Source organism: Podarcis melisellensis (genome assembly GCF_964234715.1).
Source record: "Podarcis melisellensis genome assembly, chromosome: 13".
Lineage (NCBI taxonomy): Eukaryota > Metazoa > Chordata > Lepidosauria > Squamata > Lacertidae > Podarcis > Podarcis melisellensis.
Genome location: NC_138545.1, coordinates 40,023,957 through 40,040,680, shown reverse-complemented (window position 1 = coordinate 40,040,680; position 16,724 = coordinate 40,023,957). Strand labels below are relative to the sequence as shown.

Sequence of the window (16,724 nt, the reverse complement as noted above, 5' to 3'; positions counted from 1 at the left end):
TGAACTTTTCAAATGCCCTTCGGTCATACGCTACGTGGGGCTTGTCTTTTCAGTTTTGTGGCCTTAACCTTTGATTGCCAAACGCTTTTAGTAGAAAGGAATTTCTTTTTTTTCTTTTTTCCAAATACATTTTTATTAAGGTTATGCACATAACAAACATACAACCAAATACAAAAGAAAAAATTGTAACAAAAAAAAGAGTCAAGATATACAAGCCAACTTTTTCCTCTCACTAACTATACAAAGATATATTAATCTGGCTATCTCGCAAAACAGTAAAAGATAAAAAAAAAAACAACAAAAAACACACACACACATACACACACACAAAAAACCACCTCCTGGACTTCCTTCCATCCTTTTGGTAAGTATCGAATATCTGCTTCCATTACGTATTTGATTTTTAATCTATAGACCTAAATTCACACGCTGGTAGTATTTGTTCTGACCCCGCCAATCACATTAAGCATTTATTCCAATATAGTTCCAGTATTTACTCCAATTTTTCAGAGATTTCTGTTCATCGTGGTCTCTTAATTTACCTGTTAATTTATCAAGCTCAGCATATTTTATCATTTTAATTTGCCAATCATTTATATTGGGGATAGTTTCCACTTTCCAATATTGTGCCAATAAAATTCTCGCTGCTGTGGTGGCATAGAGGAATATCGTTCTATCTTCTTTCTTAATATCTTTACCCGTCATTCCCAACAAAAAGGCTTCGGGTCTTTTGGGAAAGGTGTATTTAAATATTCTTTTAAGCTCATTGTAAACCGATTCCCAAAAGCCTTTCACCTTTTTGCATGTCCACCATAGAGATATAGGTCACCCTCCACCTCCCCACATTTCCAGCATTTCTTATCTTTTAGTCTATACATTTTGGCCAACTTCACAGGGGTGTGGTACCACCTATATAGCATCTTCCAAACATTTTCTCTCAGAGACATACATGCTGTAAACTTTATATTACGATTCCACACTTCCATCCACCTTTCAAAATCGATGTTATAACCAAAGTCAATTGCCCATTTAATCATTGCCTCCTTCACCTCCTCGTCCTTTGTATACCACTCTAAAAGTATGTCATAGATTCTAGATAGGGTTTTGTTTTTACCTTCTATTACTTCTACATTAAATTTTGATTTTTTGTCCTCAAAACCCAACTTCTTCTTGTCCTCTTTTAGCAAATCATTCACCTGGTGGTATTGCAACCACCCAGTGAATAGATTTTTTATCTCTTCATAAGGTCTAAGTCTTGGCCCTTGGTCTGTTTTTCTTAACATTTCTTCGTAGGTGGCGTTTTTTCCCTCCATGTTTGTTTTCTTCACCGTTAAAGCCTCAATTGGTGAGATCCACCATGGGGTCTTTTTTTCAAGGAGATTTTTATTCCTTTCCCATGATTGGTATAAAGGTCCTCTAAAAATATGATTTAGAAAGCTCTTGTGGACCTTCACTTTCCCATACCAAAGGTACGAATGCCATCCGTACCAATTATTAAAGCCTTCTAAATCCAGTAGATCTCTATTCTCCAGTTTTATCCAATCTTTTAACCAAAGTATGCAGGCCGCTTCATAGTATAGACTTAGATCCGGGAGAGAAAAGCCCCCTCTTTCTTTTTTATCTATCAAAATTTTCATTTTTATCCGTGGCCTTTTCCCCTGCCAAATATACTTTGCCAAGACTCTCTGCCACTCTTTGCATTGTTTTAGGTCTTTAAGTATGGGGATGGTCTGGAATAGAAATAGCATTCTAGGCAGAATATTCATTTTGACAACAGCTATCCTCCCCAAAAAGGAGAGTTTCATCCTCCCCCAAAATTCCATGTCTTTCTTTATACTCCTCCAGGTGGCATCATAGTTATCCTTATATAAATTTATGTTCTTAGCTGTGACCCATATCCCAAGATACTTCACTTTCGTAGCTACTACAATTTCCGTCCTTCTCTCTAAATCTATTATTTCTTCCTTTGTTAAATTTTTAACCAACATTTTGGTTTTATTTTTATTTATCTTAAGTCCTGCCACGGCTCCAAATTCGTCAATCTTTAGTAAAGCTTCTTTTACACTCTTTTTTGGGTCTTCTAAAGTTAGTACGATGTCATCTGCAAAGGCCTTGATTTTATATTCCCTCTTTCCTACCTGCACTCCTTTTATTTCTGTTGCCCCCCTCAGTCTCTCATTCAGTATTTCTAGTACCGTTATAAACAGTAAAGGAGACAGGGGGCAACCCTGTCTAGTTCCTTTATATATACCAAAATATTCTGTTGTGTTGTTCATTACCAATTTTGCCTTCTGTTCCTTATATATTGCTTCTATCCCTCTTCTAAATTTCTCTCCCATTCCCATCGTTTCCAGACTTTTCTTCAAGAACTCCCATGAGATGTTATCAAACGCCTTTTCAGCGTCTATAAATGCCAAGGCCGCTTGTCTGTCTATACTCATATCCAAATACTCAATAATATCTATCAGATTCCTTACATTTTCCCTTAATTGCCTCCCTGGAAGGAAACCCGTTTGATCTTTATGTATTTTGTTGTTCAAAACCTTTTTTAGTCTTTCTGCCATTATGTCTGTGAATAGTTTATAATCATTATTTAATATTGAAATTGGCCTATAGTTTTTCACTTCCAGGGTATCTGCATCTTTTTTAGGAATCAAGGTAATATATGCTTCCTTCCAGGTGTTCGGGATCCTTCCTTCCTTTAATATATTATTCATCACTTCTCCTAGCACTGGAGATATTTGGTTACTTAGTGTTTTATAGTATTTGGCCGAAAGGCCATCTGGCCCTGGGACTTTCCCACTTTTCATCCTTTTAATAGCCTTTTTTATCTCTTCTTGAGTAGAAAGGAATTTCTATGGTGTAGTGGTTAAGAGCAGTGGACTCGTAATCTGGTGAACCAGGTTCGATTCCCCGCTCCTCCACATGCAGCTGCTGGGTGACCTTGGGCCAGTCACACTTCTCTGAAGTCTCTCAGCTCCACTCACCTCACAGAGTGTTTGTTGTGGGGGAGGAAGGGAAAGGAGAATGTTAGCCGCTTTGAGACTCCTTCGGGTAGTGATAAAGCGGGATATCAAATCCAAACTCTTCTACTATGTCTTTCAAAGCCCCCGAGAATTGATTCTATCTAACCTCTAATGGATTACGCATCAATATTATGGGGGTTGTGTTATGGTCATGTTACCCAGTTGTACCATAAGTTGTCGTTCCCGAGGTCCTCCAATCCCACTATACCATAGCGATCACATCTGTGATGGGTCTCGATTTCCCTTTCCTTTTTAGCAAACTCAAAATCTTAAAGCAGGGAGATTGGGACGAGCTGCAGAGTTCGCAGGACGAAGAGCTTCCTTTCTCCTTATGGAAGACTAAGGATGAATGGAGGGATTACATACCTACCCAGCACACTGTAGAATGCAAGCTTTCTTACCACACCCACTGCTGCTTCAGCGCAACTGAGTAAGTTGATATATATATATACACACATATATATAAGTCCTCTAGTCCGTCTCTGAGGCCTGGGAGACCTTCTGTCAAACACAGCACGGCCCTGGGAGACTTCTAAAGTCTTCTCTGAGCTTGGTTATATGCTTGGTTGGAATCCTGAGCTGTGTCAGCCCTGAGGCCAGCCCTCTGTGGCCTTTGAGAGAAAGAGAAATTCAGGGGGCAGCCTAAAGGCAAACCCCACCCCCATGGTTTATTTCCCAGTACGTTTCCGAGCACAATTCAAAGTGTTGGTGCTGACCTGTAAAGCCCTAAATGGCCTCGGTCCAGTATACCTGAAGGAGCGTCTCCAACCCCATTGTTCTACCCAGACACTGAGGTCCAGCACTGAGGGCCTTCTGGTGGTACCCTCACTGAGAAGCCAAGTTAAGGCAGAGGGCCTTCTCGGTGGTGGCACCCGCCCTGTGGAACGCCCTGCCACCAGATGTCAAAGAGAACAACAACCACCAGACTTTTAGAAGATATCTGAAGGCAGCCCTGTTTAGGGAAGCTTTTAATGTTTCATGTATTAGGGTATTTTAATATTTTGTTGGAAGCCGCCCAGAGTGGTTGGGGAAGCCCAGCCAGATGGGCGTGGTATAAGTAATAAATTATTATTATTATTATTATTATTTCCCTCCTTCCACATTTCCTGTTTCCCACAGGCAGATGATCAGACACAGCCCCGTGAACCCTACAAAAGGACCGTGTTACCAAGGCTTCTTTCTGAAAAAGCGGCGTGCCAAGCTCAAAAGATGTAAGGTGTGTGGCGTTCAGGTTTGGAGTCCCCCTCTGTTCTGGTCTCTCCCCCAACTGGGTTGTACTGGTGGTGGTGGTAAAGGTGAAGGAGACATGCCAGCATGATGTTGTGCCAGCACATCATCTACGTTACTCCAGCCCTGCCTCTACGTTCCCACCGATTTCTCCCAGGTGAAAAGTGGGATGGAGTTGAAATTCCTTCACTGACCTAAGGGACTGAGGAGGTCAGCAGCTGAGGCCTTCAGGCCTGCCGGTCTTTAAAGCTAAGTCCATATTGCTGTTCCCCTATGCCAGGTCTCCTCCTCAGCCGAGAGGATGCAAAAGGCTGGCAGGAAGGAGGTGAAAGAGAGCAAGATTTTCTGCAAAACTCAGCCACCAAGAACCACTTCACCCAGTTTAAGGTATCTGGGCAGGTTGGAATATGCACTGCAGGGGGTTGGACCAAATTACCCTTGTGGTCCCTTCCAATTCTATGATTCTATCTGACGCAATATGACAGACAGGCTTTTAACAAATTAATTCACCAGTGGCTTTGTCAGCCGCTATTAGCTGTGAAGGAACATCCACATTCAGAATAAGTATTGAATAGCAGTACCAGGGTGGATTTCATTTAAATCACTAGTCAGTAAGACTTGATTTAAATCACTAGTCAGTAAGACTTGATTTAAACCTTTTTTCTTATTTTGTTACAGAAAGATTCATTCTTGCTGGTATAATCTTAATATTTACAACCAGATGAAGGTTTCATTTTTGGAATAATAAATTTTCAGAGTAGGGTTTTTTTTACAGTTATATCAGAAATTACTTATGTATTAGGCATACATAGACAGATAATTATGAAATTATTGTGAGGTTTAGTAAGTTAACTGTTTATATTTGGACAACTTTTCTGCTGTACTTTATTGGAAGGAGAAAAATAATCATTTCCTAAATAACAATTTAAACAAATTATTTAACTAAAACAATAGCATTATAGCATATGGATCCATGTTTGTTAACTGATGTGGTTAAACAATTTTTTTAAAATAAAAAAAAACTTAGACTGAGTTTTAGCACACATTAAAAACTTAAATCCTTATTTCCGGATGAATAGCCTTTGGACTATACTGTAACTTAAATAGAAAACTATCTTTAGAAAGATTTTTCTAAAGCATTTTATTTTAAAAATCCAATTTAAATTTTAAAAATCTGATATATTTTTTTTTAAAATCATTTATTTTTATCCACCCTGATCAGTATGAATATCAAATTCTTCTGGGATACAATGCATAAGGGATGGCTGAAAAATCATGCTGGGCTTGTGGGCATCTGGCTAATAATCACTGTTGGAAACAGGACTCAGTGCAAAAAAGACTAAGTCCTGGGCTTGTGGGCATCTGGCTAATAATCACTGTTGGAAACAGGACTCAGTGCAAAAAAGACTGACCTTTTTGGCTTAAAGCAAAAAAGACTGACCTTTTTGGCGTAAAGCAACAGAGCTTGAATTCTGGCATTTCTAAGAGGCCTACTTCAATGCCTCCCTCTTGCCCCCAGTGTTTTTGCCTGGGTGGAATGTGTTTACTGAACTCTCAAAGTGCCTCTTGGAGCGTGTTCACATTACCGCCTTAGATCACAGTGAAGTTGCTATTTTCTCCAGTGCATTTCGCAGTGCTTATGTCTCAACTGTTCACATCGACGTGGCTTAAGTAGTGTCAGATTCATTTCTGTTTGGGTACACGCCAGCGGGCGTTGATTGGGCAGGGGATGCCTTAAAAAAGGTGTTCACACCTTGACTGGAGATGAACTAGGAGTGGCTCAAGGATTCCTTTTTAAAAAAACAATTTTTATTAGTTTTCAGTTACAATAATCCAATGAAAGCCTCATTATAACAACGCCAAAATATAATACCATTAATAATGCTAATCATTCAAAACCCAAATTATACCATAAAGGTGACCCCTCATGTGTTAGAATTGATGGCTTGATGATTTACTATGTTTCATAGCAGGGGTTGTGAACACAGCCTTAGTGACCTGGATAGAAACTAGACTACTGTAGAGCATACGAAAGAATGTTCTTTCATATGTGGTGGACCTGTAAAAGGGTTATTGGGAAATAATTCATAATGAATTGAAAAAAAAACAGAGTCCTTTTTCTTTGGGATAATTCAGACGGAAATTCCCAGGTGTCAAAACGGTTATTTATGTATGCCACTACTGCAGCCCGTGTTTTGTTAGCTCAAAAGTGGAAAACGAGCGAGGTCCCAACCAAAGAAGAATGGCGACCTAAACTGACAGAATATGCATAGCTTGTGGACCTAACATATAGAATAACATATAGAATAAGACAAAAGGAGGACCTACATTTAAAGAAGATTGGAAAATGTTTATTGAATATATGGGGGGAAATTGTGTACACTTGGAAACATCGACACCATTAAGATAAATTCAGCAGTGTGATTAGGTTTTGATGGATGTAATAATGGAATACTGAATGGTTTAGTTTATGTAAAATATGCAGGGATTTATGCAAAATGTACCACGGAAAGAGAAGAAGGGAAGTCATTGATATTTTAAGGTTCTTTAAATGAATATTGTAAAATGTAAAACAGAAAATTTAATAAAAAATATTTTAAAAAGAAGAAAAAAGAAAGTAGGCTACTGTACAAAGGTAAAAATTGCCTCTAGCCTCCCCCCATTATGGGGATGTTCATTAAAAGGCAGCCCTGATGAAAATGTAGTTCTGTGTGGTCTGAAAAAGGTTCCCCATTGTTACAGCAGGGTGGCCCTGTTGGCAGCGGTGGGACTCACCTTGTCAGCTTCCAAGGTTTGAGCCAATTTTCTACTTTCTCAGTAGGATGGTAGGTAAAGGTGCATATTTTATTTTGTCATGGTTGCAGTTTTATTTCTTCGTTCTCTGTTGCGATCCCCGATTGAAACAGCAAAGATTGACTTGATTTCGTGCAGACTGCTGGAAATAAGTTGTTGGAGATTGTTTAATCCTGCAGCTTGCATAACGTGAAGCGTCGGCCATGGCATCTTTCTGACACCGGGCACGAGAATCTCCATGCCAGGACTACTGCTTCTAGAGAGGCAGCAGACACTGGCAAGGAAAGATTCTGCAGCAGCAGAAGAATGGAATATTCCATTACTGGCCAGCTAGTTGAGGCCTCTGCCGTCGATAAATCTGAGTTCATCACTGTAAAAGGGAGGGAGGGAGAGACCCAAATCATTGTAATGATTAGTGCATGCATTGTCTCTTGGCAGGAGGAGCAAAGTTTTGTACAATCTCTACACGACCTTCTGTGATGAGGGAGAGCTGTTTGACACATGCTTTGCCCCAGGAGCAAGAGGTAATGCATGAATTGCAGGAGTTGTGTTGCACCTCTCTTGATGGCAATCAGTCTGCAGATGACACCCAGCTCTACCTCTCCTTTAAATCAGAACCAGTGAAGGCGGTGAAGGTCCTGTGTGAGTGCCTGGAGGCAGTTGGAGGATGGATGGCGGCTAACAGATTGAGGTTGAATCCTGACAAGACAGAAGTACTGTTTTGGGGGGACAGGGGGCGGGCGGGTGTGGGGGATTCCCTGGTCCTGAATGGGGTAACTGTGCCCCTGAAGAACCAGGTGCGCAGCCTGGGAGTCATTTTGGACTCACAGCTGTCCATGGAGGTGCAGGTTAATTCTGTGTCCAGGGCAGCTGTCTACCAGCTCTACCTGGTACACAGGCTAAGACCCTACCTGTCCGTGGACTGTCTTGCCAGAGTGGTGCATGCTCTAGTTATCTCCCGCTTGGACTACTGCAATGCACTCTAGGTGGGGCTACCTTTGAAGGTGACCCGGAAACTGCAATTAATCCAGAATGCGGCAGCTAGACTGCTGACTGGGAGTGGCCGCCGGGACCACATAACACCAGTTCTGAGAGATCTGCATTGGCTCCCAGTACATTTCCGAGCACAATTCAAAGTGTTGGTGCTGACCTTTAAAGCCCTAAGCGGCCTCGGTCCTGTATACCTGAAGGAGCGTCTCCACCCTCATCGTTCAGCCCAGACACTGAGATCCAGCGCCGAGGGCCTTCTGGCGGTTCCCTCATTGCAAGAAGTGAGGTTACAGGGAACCACACAGAGGGCCTTCTCGGTAGTGGCGCCCACCCTGTGGAACACCCTCCCTTCAGATGTGAAGGAAATAAGCAGCTATCCTATCTTTAAAAGACATCTGAAGGCAGCCCTGTTCAGGGAAGCTTTTAATATTTAATGCTGTACTGTTTTTAACATTTGATTGGGAGCCGCCCAGAGTGGCTGGGGAAACTCAGCCAGATGGGCGGGGTATAAATAATAAATTATTATATTATTATTGTCAGCAAAAAAAATCTGGGCAAGGGGCACTTGAACTTCTTTTGCCTATGGCTTTGTAAATGTGGGTTGTCACCGCTTGCGCATGCGCATCCTTTCACTGATGATGTTGCCAAAACGGCCAAATTCTACTTGAGAACAAAAAAAAAATGGCATCCAGAATTTGAAGACATTTGAATGAAAATGATCTACAGGTGGTACATGACCCCAGTCAAGCTTGCAAAAATTTATCATTTGCCCAATAACAAATGTTGGAAATGTAATGAGACTGAAGGTACCTTCTACCACCTCTGGTGGACCTGCCCGAGGATTAAAGCCTTTGGGGAAATGATCTATAATGAAGTTAAGAAAGTCCTTAAGTGGACCTTTCCTAAGAAACCTGAGGCTTTTCTCCTGGGCATGGTTGGCCAATTGGTGTTGAAGAAGGATAGGACGTTTTTTATGTATGCCACCACAGCAGCAAGAATCCTTCTGGCAAAGTATTGGAAGACGCAAGAACTACCTACTCTGGAAGAATGGCAGACAAAGGTGATCGACTTCATGGGACTGGCAGAGATGACCGGCAGAATCCATGACCAGGGGAAAGAGACAGTGGAAGAGGATTGGAAGAAATTTAAAATATATCTTAAAAACTGTTGTAAAGTTGAGGAGTGTTAAGATGTCAAGGGGCAAGAAATAGAGAATTACAGCTGTAACTATTAAGTTAAAGAAAATTTAATGAAAGGGAATCAAAAAGTAAATTGACTGGAGGAGTTGCTAAAGAAATGTAAAACAAGGATGCAGCGAAAGGGAGGTATGGGGAAGTCAGGGGAAAGAAGGTGCACGAAAATAAGAGTATGAAATTATACATGTTTAAGTGTTTGTATGTTTTTGTTTTGTGCTTTGTTTGTTTTTTATTATGTGTTTGGAAAATGAATAAAAATTTATTAAAAAAAAAAAAAAAACAGAATTTGAAGACATTTGAAAAACCAGATCCACAGTGTTATTATTTTTTCCAGGACTCTCCAGAGCCTGCTCCATTTTTGGTGCCATCAAGAAGGGGAAGATTAACATCAGCAACCTCCTCCTTAGTTTGCACACGCTGGGAATCCTGTTGACCAAATCCGAGATGTACCAAGCTCTCAAGTTCATTCCGATGGATGGTGCGTGCTCTCACTCCCAGGCCTGTGGTTTGTCGGCAACAGTAATTTTGCATTCCTTGGAAACAAATGGGGAGGTGGGTGTTTGGAATTTGTGGGATACGTATTGTTACTGGATTGGGCATTGGGCTGAATGACCTCTTGGGGGCTGGGCCTTCCAACTTGGGGATTCTTGACTAGAAGATTTCTCCAAATGGGTTTTATACCGGTGTAAGTTGCCTGAGGGACATGGGTGGCTCTGTGGTCTAAACCACAGAGCCTAGGGCTTGCTGATCAGAAGGTCGGCGGTTCGAATCCTCGCGACGGGGTGAGCTCCCGTTCTTCGGTCCCTGCTCCTGCCAACCTAGCAGTTCGAAAGCACATCAAAGTGCAAGTAGATAAATAGGTACCGCTCCGGCGGGAAGGTAAACAGCATTTCCGTGCGCTGCTCTGGTTTCGCCAGAAACGGCTTAGTCATGCTGGCCACATGACCCGTAAGCTGTATGCTGGCTCCCTTGGCCAGTAAAGCGAGATGAGCACCACAACCCCAGAGTCAGTCACGACTAGACCTAATGGTCAGGGGTCCCTTTACCTTTAAGTTGCCTGAAGCGTGGCTGGTCAGAATTTGTTAGTAGCCTGGGCAAAGTGGCCCAGGACCACTCCTTTGTTAGGGAAGCCTCTCAGTACCTTGCCTGTTGCATAAAGAAATTGCCAAAGGCTTTTCTGGCAGGGAAGTATGGGAGCCATTTTGGAGATGGGCATGTGTCTTTCTTCCCCTCCCCTTCCCCTCTCCTTTCCTCTTCCTTTGGCTGGGAATAATGTGTGTAGACTGGGCAGAGACAAACAGAGAGCTGGGATGGTTCTAGAAGCATCTTACAGTGCTAGTTGACTGCCCTGTAGGAGCAGTGAACTTTGAGACATCTGACAGAGCATTCAGTCCTGTTCCTCCACTTCTGATCAACCTGTATATTTTTAGTGAACAAAAATTCCAAACAGCCCAGTATACCTGAAGGAGGGTCTCCACCCCCATCATCCAGCCTGGACACTGAGGTCCAGCTCCGAGGGCTTTCTGGTGGTTCCCTCACTGTGAGAAGAGAGGTTACAGAGAACCAAGCAGAGGGCCTTCTTGGTAGTGGCACCTGTTCTGTGGAATGCCCTCCCTTCAGATGTCAAGGAAATAAACAGTTATCTGACTTTTAGAAGACATCTGAAGGCAGCCCTGTTTAGGGAAGTTTTTAATGTTTGATGTTTTATTCTGTTTTTAATCCACTGAGAGCTGCTCAGAGTGGCTGGAGAAACCTAGTCAGGTGGGTGGGGTATAAATAAATTATTATTATTATTATTATTATTATTATTATTATTATTATTATTGCAACACTCTTCTAAGCCTCCAGTGACTTTCCAAAGGAAACAAAATCTGCGTGTGCACTGCACGCCTGAAACCTTTTACTGCTCTGAGAATGTGCACAACCATTTGAAAACAACTAAACCAAACACAATTAACACCTTCGCACAAAATCAAAATAGATTTTTTTAAAATCCAAATTTTTCAGCTTCACATTTTAGCTTTAAAAGAAGTACTAAATAATAATTGCACAACCATCAAAATATGTTTTGTAGCATCCAAAACATTTTTCTTTGACCTGTTCCACTCACTTCTGACCATCAGCACAAATATCTGTGCGCTGACACCTGAAACTTCCCTACAGGGGAAAAAAAAATAATCCCTGAGTCTACAATATGATATTAAAAATTTCATTGATGACTTTGTGAGAAATGGATCAAAAAATTTCATGTGATTTTAGAAGCTAATGGCAACATCTGGAGGCACATGACTGAGGTTCAGTTGCGGAGCACATTTTGTACTGCATGCTCCACATCTCTTACCAATTTATCCTGCCTCTTCTTCTCAAAATAGTGCATGGGAATCTGGATTTTGCTGACTTCCTGGACATTTTGAAGACCACCCCATCCTTCACAGAAAGAGAGGGTACGTGGAGGGGAAATTGTGGGAATGTTGAGGAAAGTAGGAGAGGATATATTGATTAAATATTATCCTTTCTCACTCACGCTAGTGAGCAAGCAGCAGAGCACATTCTCTTGCACATTGCGGCAAGCAAGTTGACGGATTCGTTAGAATCATTTAAATTAAGCAATCCAGTCTGGCTTGTCCAGCCTGGATTGTTCCTGGTAAGTTTCCCCTTTTATTTAAAACAACAACAACAACACGGCAGTCTTGTTTAAAAGTAAGAGTAAGGTTCACAGTTCACAGCAGTATTCTGAAGGCAGGCTTTATCTTGTGGTTTCAGTTACATTTGTAGAGAAAAGAAGTCTGAGCCAGGCCTCAGACTTTCTACCTCGTGGCTTCCATCCTCTGTAAGGATGAGCCGTGTGCTGCTGGCTAAAAGCCAGAAGAAAAGAAGATGGCAAAAGAGGAAGATGGCTGCGTGGCTAGCCCTTTTATAGGGTCTGCTAGGGTCACGCCCATCTACCTGGTCACACACAGGGGGAGGATGCTTCAGAACAGGTATGACAGGAAGTCCTTCCTGTCTGGGGCAACATTCCCCTGTGTGTCCACTCTGTTGTTGTTTAGTCGTTTAGTTGTGTCCGACTCTTCGTGACCCCATGGACCAGAGCACGCCAGGCACTCCTGTCTTCCACTGCCTCCCACAGTTCGGTCAAACTCATGTTTGTAGCTTCGAGAACACTGTCCAACCATCTCGTCCTCTGCCGTCCCCTTCTCCTTGTGCCCTCCATCTTTCCCAACACCAGGGTCTTTTCCAGGGAGTCTTCTCTTCTCATGAGGTGGCCAAAGTATTGGAGCCTCAGCTTCACGATCTGTCCTTCCAGTGAGCACTCAGAGCTAATTTCCTTAAGAATGGATGTGTTTGATCTTCTTGCAGTCCATGGGACTCTCAAGAGTCTCCTCCAGCACCATAATTCAAAAGCATCAATTCTTTGGCGATTAGCCTTCTTTATGGTCCAGCTCTCACTTCCGTACATCACTACTGGGAAAACCATGGCTTTAACTATACGGACCTTTGTTGGCAAGGTGATGTCTCTGCTTTTTAAGATGCTGGTGTCTACTCTAGGAAACAGGAAATGTTGTATTTGACTGCTTCAGTGATGATACATCCCACAGAAATGGAGCAAAACATGAATGTGTTTCTCATTTTCTGACCTAGGCTGAGTAAACACTCTACCTTTAAGCTCACCCTTTTCCTCAAAGAATTCTGGTGACTTCTGCACTATTAAGGATTCTGGGAATTGTAGCACCAGGCTTAGCCACACCTGCCTTTTGCCCTGTTCTTTGCAGACATAAGTTCACGGTTATGAGGGTGAACATAAACATCAGCTCGGCCAGTCAGTGTCCTTAACTTCACTGGTATGGTAAAATATGGCAGATAGGGCCCAAGCGTGAAATTTCCTAAACTACTCCTTGGCATGGAGAACTAGGGCAAATATAGTTGGGGGTGGATTATTCTGCTTGCCCAAATAATCCCCCCACTGGAATATATTGGAATTAAGTTGTTTTATTGTGCACACTAATAGACTTCTTCTTCCTCCTCTTCCCCTGCATTTTCTACAGCTCTCAAGAATGCTCTGTTCATTTTCAAAAACATTAGGAAAGACATGGTGGCCATTGATGACTTAGAGACCATTTTGGCTTGCCTGGGGGTCACTCTGAGCCCCAAGGTTATACAACATGCAGTGGGATCCATCCGAGTTACCTGTAAGTATCCGCCAATTTCAGTGTGTGCTGCAGTAGGACAGGGTGGGTTGTGTGAATGCACTGAATGTTTCGCTGGTGGGCTGCAAATTTCAGCCAGGCCTCTGTAGTCCTTGAGCTCAGCAAACACTCTCCTGATCCAGGGTCAGAAAAGAACTTTGGAAGTTCATTAGTGTTAATTTACAAGACCTCAAACTCTCTTCCAGCTCAGATTCATGCCCAGTCCAGAGAGGAACATCTGGCTTTCCTGGCCTCGCCTCTTGAAAGTAACAGAGTTACATCCCTCCATAGAATTTAGCACCGAGCCAAAATTTCCATCTGGAATATTTTTCTTCTGCAACTGGAAAATGAGACGGAGAGGGCAAAAGAAAGAGAACGAGGAAGGGGGGTTGAATAAAATCTAAAGTTTTTAGGGTTCAGAGAAAATAGAAAAATCCTGCAGTTTAACATAAAAATATACGAAGGTCTAGTATCTCCTCCCATAGGAGCCTGCCTGCATCTTAAGATCAACTACAGAGGCCCTCTTGTTGATTCCAAATCCACATTTGCTTGGAATAAGGCAGAGACCTTTTTTTTTACCATTATTGCACTCAAACTTTGAAACTCCCTGCCTGGGGAAGTTTGTTTTCCCTCCTCCCTCCCCTTATTAGCCTGCCACAGCATTAAAAGTATGGTTTCTTAAGTATGCTGAGAGTTGGTAAAGGTAAAGGGACCCCTGACCATTAAGTCCAGTCGCGGACGACTCTGGGGTTGCGGCGCTCATCTCGCTTTACTGGCTGAGGGAGCCGGTGTTTGTTCCGCTGACATGTGGCCAGCATGACTAAGCCGCTTCTGGCGAACCAGAGCAGCGCTTGGAAACGCCGTGTACCTTCCCACCAGAGCGGTACCTATTTATCTGCTTGCACTTTGATGTGCTTTCAAACTGCTAGGTGGGCAGGAGCAGGGACCGAACAATGGGAGCTCACCCTGTCGTGGGGATTCGAACCGCCAACCTTCCGATCGGCAAGCCCTAGGCTCAGTGGTTTAGACCACAGCACCACCCATGTCCCCTATTCCCTTAACAGAGCTACCATTCCCAAAGTTTTCTGGGAAGAGGGTTGACTCCGGAATTCACAGCTCTGTGATGGAAATAAAGGTAAAGGTAAAGGGACCCCTGACCATTAAGTCCAGTCATGACCGACTCCGGGGTTGCGGCGCTCATCTCGCTTTATTGGCCGAAGAACTCTCCTCAGCCTGCTGGTCTGGAAGATCAACCGGACTGGACAACACTGGTGGATGTCACTGGGAAAAGTGGAACTGTGGCTGAGAGGGGCCTTCTCCACATTGCCCCAACCTTGAAAACAGGAGCCCTTAAGCATTTGGGTTTAAATGGGGAGAGGCATTCCTTTGCATATGCAGGACCCATTTCCTTTCATTCTGTTACAGGGGACGGGAAAATAAACATCTCAGAATTTCTGTCACTTGTGAGAGGACCACCAGTTTGCCATAAAGGACTAGGTAAGTGATTATTGCCCATAAATTGGACTGGGGTCCGTCTAAAGGAATTTCGCAAGGCAGAATAGGCATAGCGATTGAAACAAGTGTTTTCATAGGACTTTCATGGTGTTCAAAGTACTTCAGAAACATTTGCTTCTTGTAGAAAAATCTGTGGCCATCCATATGTTGCCGGAACGCAACTCCCGCCATTTTTGAACATTGGTCCTACTGGCTGGGGCTGATGGGAATTGGAGTCGAACAACATTTGGAGAGCCAAAGGTTCTACATCCCTACAGCGACATTGTACAACTGGTTGGAATTATTAACCTGACATAGTAGAATAGGATGGGGGGCGGGGGGAGAGACAGGACTTGAGGGGGAAAGAAAGTAACATACTTGGCTTAGTATGTGTAAAAGATTTACCCACTTTTAGAATGTCATGAAATTCTACTCAATATTGAGCCAGAGCAGAACTTCAACATATAGTTAGCAGAGTAAAAACTTAAAACATGTGGCAGGATTCCCCAAAAATTGACCAGAGGCAATTATATTTCATCCAGCAGAGCTTTACTGCTACTGAAGGCAAATGAGCAGAATGGTCACAAATCCAATACATTCCGGATTGGCACTGTCCGTAAGAAATCCAGTTGCAGTAGTCTTAACTTAAACTTACAATAACATCTGTATTAGTCTAAACCGGAATACTATGTACAGAGTATCACATCAGAAGGAAAAGAGATAGAAAAAGAGAATGAAATCCTGGCTCCTTCTGGCCTTACTTTTATAGTCAGCATGACCTTGAAAGAGCTAAGAGAACCAGTTTAAACCAGCCGTACTCGGCTTCTCTGAAGGAATAACCCAAATATCATGAACCTTCTGCTTGTTTCTTTCACGCAGAGAAGCTTCCAGAACCTTCTTGAATTAATTAGAATAGGAAAGATCTCTACACATCAGAGCAATACTTTCTGTACTAAGAAATGCAAACTGACATAGAGAGGCATACCTTCCTTTGTTTTCTGTACGAGTCACTGATCTGGACTTTTACGTCCTAAAAGGAGGTAACCCTAGAGCAGTGACTTCTGGAAAAATGCAGTGGGTAGGTTCTGTTAACAGAAGATCATTCTCCTGTGTCTGCATGGAGAGTAAATGGCCTTGGCTCTGTATACTTGAAGGAGTGTCTCCATCCCCACCGTTCAGCACGGACACTGAGGTCCAGATCCAAGGGCCTTCTGGTGGTTCCTACACTGCGGGAAGTGAAACTACAGGAAACCAGGCAAGAGGGTCTTCTCAGTGGTGGCACCCACCCTGTGGAACGCCATCCCGTCAGATGTCAAGGAGATGAGTAACTATATAACCTTTAGAAGACATCTGAAGGAATCCCTGTACAGTGATACCTCGGGTTAAGTACTTAATTCGTTCTTAACCTGAAACTGTTCTTAACCTGAAGCACCACTTTAGCTAATGGGGCCTCCTGCTGCTGCTGTGCCGCCAGAGCACGATTTCTGTTCTCATCCTGAAGCAAAGTTCTTAACCCAAGGTAATATTTCTGGGTTAGCGGAGTCTGTAACCTGAAGCGTATTTAACCTGAAGCGTAGGTACCACTGTATAGGGAAGCGTTTCAATGTTTACTGTTTCATTATGTTTTTATATTTGTTGGAAGATGTCCAGAGTGGCTGGGGCACTTTAATAAATCGTCATTATCATTATCATCATCCTTTTCATTATTAGCCCAGTCCTGCCAGAGCACCAAATCTTGATGAGCTGCAGCAGGCAGTCTTCTCTGTGCATACACATTTTCGGTTCATAGGAGACTGGTCATTTTAATTTTATTT

The 16,724-nt window shown here is 42.7% G+C and overlaps 1 protein-coding gene and 1 long non-coding RNA gene across 4 annotated transcripts in view; one reads left to right on the top strand and one right to left on the bottom strand.

Annotated features, from left to right (window-relative positions):
• The window catches only part of LOC309354443, a 609,149-nt gene that overhangs the window by 52,206 nt on the left and 540,219 nt on the right, over window positions 1–16,724 (bottom strand). The gene's annotated exons all lie outside the window — the stretch shown is intronic.
• LOC309354043 (uncharacterized protein) overlaps window positions 1–16,724 on the top strand; it is a 114,671-nt gene that overhangs the window by 3,932 nt on the left and 94,015 nt on the right. For all 3 annotated transcript variants that reach the window (XM_081883744.1, XM_081883743.1, XM_081883742.1), the window contains exons 4-11: window positions 3,283–3,456; window positions 4,146–4,242; window positions 4,534–4,640; window positions 7,485–7,570; window positions 9,567–9,710; window positions 11,605–11,676; window positions 13,276–13,419; window positions 14,842–14,913. In XM_081883744.1, the coding sequence (XP_081739870.1) occupies window positions 3,283–3,456; window positions 4,146–4,242; window positions 4,534–4,640; window positions 7,485–7,570; window positions 9,567–9,710; window positions 11,605–11,676; window positions 13,276–13,419; window positions 14,842–14,913 (896 nt within the window). The remainder of the gene's footprint in view (window positions 1–3,282; window positions 3,457–4,145; window positions 4,243–4,533; window positions 4,641–7,484; window positions 7,571–9,566; window positions 9,711–11,604; window positions 11,677–13,275; window positions 13,420–14,841; window positions 14,914–16,724) is intronic.